Source organism: Pristiophorus japonicus, unplaced genomic scaffold (genome assembly GCF_044704955.1).
Source record: "Pristiophorus japonicus isolate sPriJap1 unplaced genomic scaffold, sPriJap1.hap1 HAP1_SCAFFOLD_1109, whole genome shotgun sequence".
Classification (NCBI taxonomy): domain Eukaryota; kingdom Metazoa; phylum Chordata; class Chondrichthyes; family Pristiophoridae; genus Pristiophorus; species Pristiophorus japonicus.
Window position 1 is genome coordinate 8,373 of NW_027250766.1, and position 7,101 is coordinate 15,473.

Sequence of the window (7,101 nt, forward strand, 5' to 3'; positions counted from 1 at the left end):
CGCCGACTCTCCATGATTAATCCATGCATCTCCAAATGGGAATTTTATTTTCTCCCTGATAGTTTCCAATAGCTTCCCCACCACTGATGTTGGGGTGTCTGGCCTGCAGTTTCTTCTGCATGTGTTTTCCTGGTTTATATCTCTCCCCTTTCTTGCAAAGTGGTATAACTTTAGTTTGTTGCAATAAAAACAGCTTTTCAATATTTCTGTTAAGATTTTAGCTCTAATGTGCAAAATGAGAATACAGGAATGTTGTATGTACACAGTACAGTTGGTGAGCAGGCTTGAGAACTCAGTAAGCAGAATTATGCAAAGATTTAGGACCACTTGGCTCCAGGCCTCATCACGGCCTTGTTTCAACTGTGGACACGAGCTGAATTCCACAGGTGCGATGAGATTAACTGACCTTAACATCAAGGCAGCATTCGACTGTGGACGGCACCAATGGGCCCTAATGAAACTGAAATCAATGGAGATCAGAAGGGAAAACTCCAGTGGCTGAAGTCATACACTCTCCATACGAGTGCCAGGCAGTGACCATCTCCAACAAGAGAGCCTAACCACCTTCCCTTGACCTTCAATAGCATTACCATCGCTGAATCCCCCACCATCAACATCCTGGGAAGGGTCACCATTGACAAGAAACTCAATTGGGTTAGCCACATAAATCCCCTGGCTACAAGAGCAGGTCCGAGGCTGGGTATCCTGTGGCAAGTGGTTCACCTCCTGACTTCCAAAGCCTCTCTACTGCCTACAAGGTACAAGTCGGGTGGGATGAATTTTCTTTCACTTGCCTGGATGGGTGCAGGTGCAACAATATTTGTGAAGTTCAGCACCATCCAGAACAAATCAGTCCGCTTAATTGGCACTCCAATCATCGGTGTAAACATCCATTCCTTCCACCATCGGCTTATATATTATAGCTGCAGTGTGTACTGTGTGCGCTATCTACAGGATGCAGTGTAGAAAGTTGCAAAGGCTTCTTGGGCAGCAACCTGTGACTTCTAAAAGGACAAGGAAGGCAGTAGGTACATGGGACCACCTCCAAACCTACACGTGTCCTATACACCATATGGACTGCAGAGGTTGAAGATGGCCCACCATTACCTTCTCCAGAGATGGGTAATAAATGCTGGCCTTGCCAATGGCGCCCACAATAAATATGTAAAAAGATGCTGCTTTTCAGATGGGCAATATAGCAGCTATGGGCGATAGAAGCTCTTTAAAGTTACTTATTCTGGTGATGTTGCATGTCGGGTATAGAAATTAAAGTGTGTTAGTAAGTTTGTGTAATCTGTGTTCTTTCTAACTTCAAAAACATCTGGTAGTGCCCCCACAGGTTGCTTACCTTATTTTCACAAGACACTCATTTTTCCCCTTGGTGGATAGCATCACCTAGTGCCCATGGTTTGCATCGCTGCTATGCAGGAAGTGTATCCTTGGCTTTGATTACATTGAAATGAAAATTTAAAAACTTTGAGGCACTATTGCATTGATGAGAATAGTGTGTGTACACGTATGCGCACGCATGCACCTATATTTAATCAAAATTCATGGTCTAATCAAGAAATATTCTTCCAGTTTTTCTCCAGGATCATCGAGCAGTTTGTGTTTGGTATGGATATGTTGATCGAGACGGTGTGGAAAATATGGTCGGACCTCCTGGATATTCTTGGAATTGATGGTAAAAATATTTTCATGTGTGCCGATTTAAGGTGAATATTGGAGTGAAGGAGCACTTTTATGTAAGAAAGAAAGACTTGCATTTATATAGCATCTTTCATGACCACTCGACGTCTCAAAGCGTTTCACAGCCAATGAAATACATTGTGGTGTGTAGTCACTGTTGTAATGTAGGAAACGCATGTAAGAGTACTTTGGTCTTTGTGCTTCTCACAACCTGCTTTGCTGTTGTCAAATATCTGCATTCAAAGAATAATTCTGCACAAGAAGCTGTTCTATAGCCCCGAATGTGTGTTTGGAGAAGCCCTGCACGTCCGAGTTTGATGAGGGTTGATTTATAGAGAACCAGAGAGTTTCACATTGTTTCCATTTCTATGGATAATGACCATCAGTCAGGAGACCTTTCCATCTTCCTACTCTTGCATGGCCAAGAGTGGTTTTGGCAGTGGCCTCTTACAAATCATTTCTCTGCCCCCTCAGCCACGGGGCTTACATTGTCTAGACAGAAAGTGGGGAAGAAGGTAAATGTGTATGCTCTTGTAGGGTATCTAGGACAGGTCAATTTCTCTCCAGATGTTGCATTTTGTTATAAAGTACTGGTATAATCTCCGAAATCTGGAGTTCCGAAAACCGGATACCTGTGCAGATCGCACGAGTCAACATCTGGAATCCGTTCCGAAAACTGGACATTTCCCTCACAACAGTGATATAAACGGCACACAAATTCCAAACACCAACAGTACTGCACAGTGAAACCTGTACAAACAGCAGACACTCACTGGCACTCCCAAACAACTCTCACTGCAAAAGACACAAGAGGCACTCTGAATCCATGGGCACCCGCAAATCCAAAGCGCCGACTGCTGGATTACTGTTGGACGACTTCTTGTCCTTATCGGCAAAAGCGTCTGAATCACCCCACAGATGCTGACTGTCGGCATCTGGGCTTCAATTCCATTTCCCCCTCCCCGCCCCCCCGTCCCTGTCGGCATCCGGGTCTGAATCACCCACAGCATCTGTCCCTGTTGGCTTCGGGGCCCGAATCACCCCTGCAGTCCCTGTCTCCGAAATCCAGAAATATCCAAAACTTGGTCCCGGGATTTCCAGATTTGGAACGTCTGATTGATTTCTGTTCCGAAATCCGAAAAAAATGGAATGGCCTCGGTCCTGATGTTTCCGGATTTTGGAGTTTGTACTTGTACAAGCCAGGCTTTGAACTGGAGCTTGAAAGTATGGTTTTAACTGTGCCCCATCCCCCCCCTCTGATTTATCCCAACAATTTTTAAGTTGCTCCAATTACTTGGGTTTGACAATTTCGAGCAGTAGCCTTAAAGACCAGGCCAGGTTGGCAGCTGAGTATCTCAACTGTACCCCAGACTGAACGATGCTGCAGAGGATCTGCTTGTATCTTTTTTTTTTAAAAAGATGCCAAATTCCATTGTTGTGTACTATGTTGTCCAATAGCAGCCAATGGTGGGATTATTCCCACTTTTCCAGAGGTATCCCTTTACGTGTATAATTGCTGGGCAGTTGGTGAGAAATTAGCCCAACCCTGTGCCAGCAATTAGGTTTTCAGCTGTGACTCTGGGTAGCACACTCGCCTGAGTCAGAAGGTTGTGGGTTCAAATCCCACTCTAAGAACTTGAGCGTATAAATCTAGGCTGACACTCCAGTGCAGTGCTGAGGGAGCGCTGCACTGTTGGAGGTGCTGACTTTTGTTAAATCGAGGCCCCGTCTACCCTCTCGGGTGGATGTAAAATAATCCCACGGCACTGTTTCGAAGAAGAGCAGGGGAGTTATCCCCAGTGTCCTGGCCACTATTTATCACTCAATCAACATAACAAAACAGATTATCGGGTCATTATCACATTGCTGTTTATGGGAGCTTGCTTGTGCGCAATTGGCTGCCACATTTCCCACATTACAACAGTGACTACACTCCAAAAGTGCTTCATTGGCTGTAAAGTGCTTTGCGACGTCCGGTGGTCGTGAAAGGCGCTATATAAATACAAGTCTGTCTTTTTTCCAGTATCAGTGTGGTGTCGATGCGGATGATCTGTCAAGTCGCAGCTTGACTGATCGCATGTTGGGGATTTAGTGTATGCAGGAAATCCAGAACTTGCGGTCCATTTCAAAGGCGCTATGACTCCTGAGTACGTAGTCATACCCACCGCAAATTCTGCCTCAATGTGTAGCTTGGAGACCAGCTGAGCAATTTGTTTTGTTTTAATTTTTGCAAAAAAAAGTTACATGATTCTGATAATTAAAGTTTCTGTGTTGATTTGTTATAACAAGCAAAATGTAATTCTTTATTTCTTGCAGCGTCAAACGTGAGCCAGTATATGAACCTAGAGACCGCTGCAAACCACCCAAGTCACGTCCTGCTGTTGATCGTTGCTATTGTTGCAGCTTATTGGTGTTTGTCAATGTTTCTGGGACTTATATTTTATGTATTACGCACATTCTTTGGCAGCTTGTTCTGGCTCGCGCGAATCGTCTTTTTTGCCCTTGCTTGCCTGTACATTCTGGAGAAATCTGAAGGCAACCTTGAAGGTACCGTGTTCCCACTTTGCTTAGTAGTTTTGTCGTACGTTATTACTGATCCAGTTGGCATTTCTCGGAGGAGGAGTGGTGGTCACATGGAGGAAAAACTCGATCATCTTGATGGTCAAATCAGGCTTATGAACATTCGTCTTAATAGAGTATTGGAAAAACTGGACCAAAACACTGCTTAGTGTTGGAAGGAATGCCATTGCTCAACATCAGCACTGTTTAATGAATAGCAAAGCACTAACAGGTGTGAATAACCCATGATCAGTCCAGCAACCAGGGATAGGTTTTGCTATTGGTAACTAATAATGTTCCTAAGTTTCTTTTACTCTGTTAATCATTTAACCACTTAATTTTTTTATACTTGTCTAGTAGTTTATATTCATCAGTCAAACCATATATGGGATTTTTTTTGGTCTTTTTAAAAAAAAACTCCCTTTCCTTTGATGTCTTAAATGTGAATGGTCAAATGTTCACTGGTGCAAACAGAATATCAGTTTATCTACATAAAAACACAAAGCAATATTCTTTTTAGTCTCTTCAAATCCTATCCTATTGGGGGAAGGGAGGAAAGAATATATTTGTGTTCAGTAATTATGCACCCTTGTGGTTATGCTATTTATACACAAGAGAAGGGTAGTTGTAACATTGTAGCATTAGTATAGTTTATGATTAAAATCAAGAGTAAGTTCTAAAATAAATAAACTTCTATACAGCTTTGTTTCACCTGTTTCCCTTCTGTCCCTTTCAGTGCTGCTACATTGTGAGATGCCTAATTATAGAAGTAACAATTTATTTGAGTCGGTGTTCTATATGCAATGTGCTGTAGAGAAAAGAAATTCAAGATTTCTATCTGCTGTGCACCCCGATTTGGAGTCGCCCCCGCCCCCCCTTAGTTTCATGGGTGCATGCCATGTGAATGAATAACAGTACAGTATAGAAATGTGTACCTGTATAATCTGTTACAAACTCTGCAGTTTTTGCCAATGGATTTGTAGACCATGGACCTATTAATATGGCATGTTTGTAAATGTGATGAGTAATTCATTACCAGGTTATTTATATATAGTTTAATTATAGTATGTGGTGTTAAACCAAATTAATATGGAAAAAGAACCTGCAAAATAAATGCATGAAAATACGGTCCAATCTACTAAAAATAGTCTTTAAATCACACAGTCGTTGCCCCACCTCCAGCTTCCATAGAGCTCAATTAAAGAAGTAGATAACCTCAAATCTGTAAAGTTGGACTCATAAATTTGCGTTTGTGTGATTGCGTGCTCTTCGGGGTGATCTTTGAATCCCACAAGTTAGATTTTAGTATAAACAGTAAACCTGTGATGGATTATACTATTCAACAAGAGTGGAATTGCTAATGAACGACTGTAGTTCAAAGTGAGTCTTGGAGCTGATGGATCTGCTACAATCAATTTTGTGATGGAGTCTCCCTGCTCTCTCTCTGCCCTGATCATGTATGAAGAGCGTAAGACAGAGGGAATTTTAAACTATGAAATGATCATACCTATAGAATCAATGCCACATGCAGCCAACTCCACTACAAATATTGTTCATTTACTTTGGATTAGGAAGATGGACCTCTTGAGAGTATATGATGCTATACGTGATCCAGTTTGGAAATAAGCACTGAAGAGAAAATAAAAGCCATCCAGCTGTAATATTTGTTCACTCAGATGAATGCTTTTTTCTCTAGCCATGGAAATGTGTAGAATAATGGAAATTCTTGTGGATTATGATGGATACAGTTTAAAAAAAAACCTATTAAATAGATATGGTAGATTTGAAATGATTTATTAAATTGTGCTGATAATTATACTTGAGCTAATATGTTTTGGTCAAATTTACAACTCCATTGATGTATTGCAATGCTTATAAATACCAACTTTAAAATTATCTGATGTATATGTTATTGATTTCTGCTGACTCACTTGGGTATTTTTGTGCTACTGCATTATCTGATCTCTTGTTTTGACTGGATTATTTGGTAGCTTTAAACAGCAGAATAATTTTTGTTGTATGCCGTTTTAAAATTGCAAATGCTCTTAATTTGTTTTGGCATTGCTTTTTTTTTAAAAAAGTGAATCTCAACATTATTTCTTTAAGTAGTTTTATGCATTTGGTAATTTTGTTTGAGTGTTGCTGTGTGTATATTTACATCTTCCAGTTAAGTATTGTGTTTGGATTCTGTTTTAAATCTGTCATTTTTAACTAATGTATAATGGAATCTGTTAAGCACAACATTACTGTATATGTTAATAAAGGTATAAAACAATGCAATACAAATTTGAGTTTTTCATTTTTTTTAAATACACTTTACATATACAGCATCAATGCTAACATTTTATAGTTAGTTGGTAGGATTGTACATAGTCATCTGGACAAATTAAACACTTAACATTCTGAAAACTGTCTTGGCAAGTACAGTGGTATTCTATTTATACATGGATCACAAGTACATTTTCACTCAAAAATATTTTCTGTCATACAACCAGAGAGGTGGGTGGGAGGGTAATACTGGTTCCAGCCCCTCTGTGTACAGTGGCCGGTGGGCCTTAAACTGTGGCACTTCTCCATCGTGCTTTCCCGGTGGCTGCACCAACCCTTAATGCATCCCTCAACCCGTAGCCCTGGACCTTGGAATGTGCCAGTCTGCAACACTCTGTCGTGGATAATTCTTACTCTGGCAGACCAGCAAGTTTCGGGTAGACCAACGGGTGTCTTTCACCAAGTTGATGGTCTTCCAGCAGCAGTTGATATCTGTCTTGGTGTGTGTCCCTGGGAACAATCTGTAGAGCACCGAGTCCTGTCTTGCGGTGCTGCTCGGAATAAACCTTGACAGAAGCCACTGCA

The 7,101-nt window shown here is 41.2% G+C and overlaps 1 protein-coding gene across 1 annotated transcript; it reads left to right on the plus strand.

Moving 5' to 3' along the window:
• Positions 1-1,581: 1,581 nt before the first annotated feature.
• LOC139241565 (BRI3-binding protein-like) lies at positions 1,582-6,308 on the plus strand (the record flags this gene model as incomplete). Its single annotated transcript, XM_070870051.1, has 2 exons — positions 1,582-1,684; positions 4,006-6,308. Coding segments are annotated over 2 exons (516 nt in total), but the record flags the coding sequence as incomplete, so codon positions are not given.
• Positions 6,309-7,101: the final 793 nt, after the last annotated feature.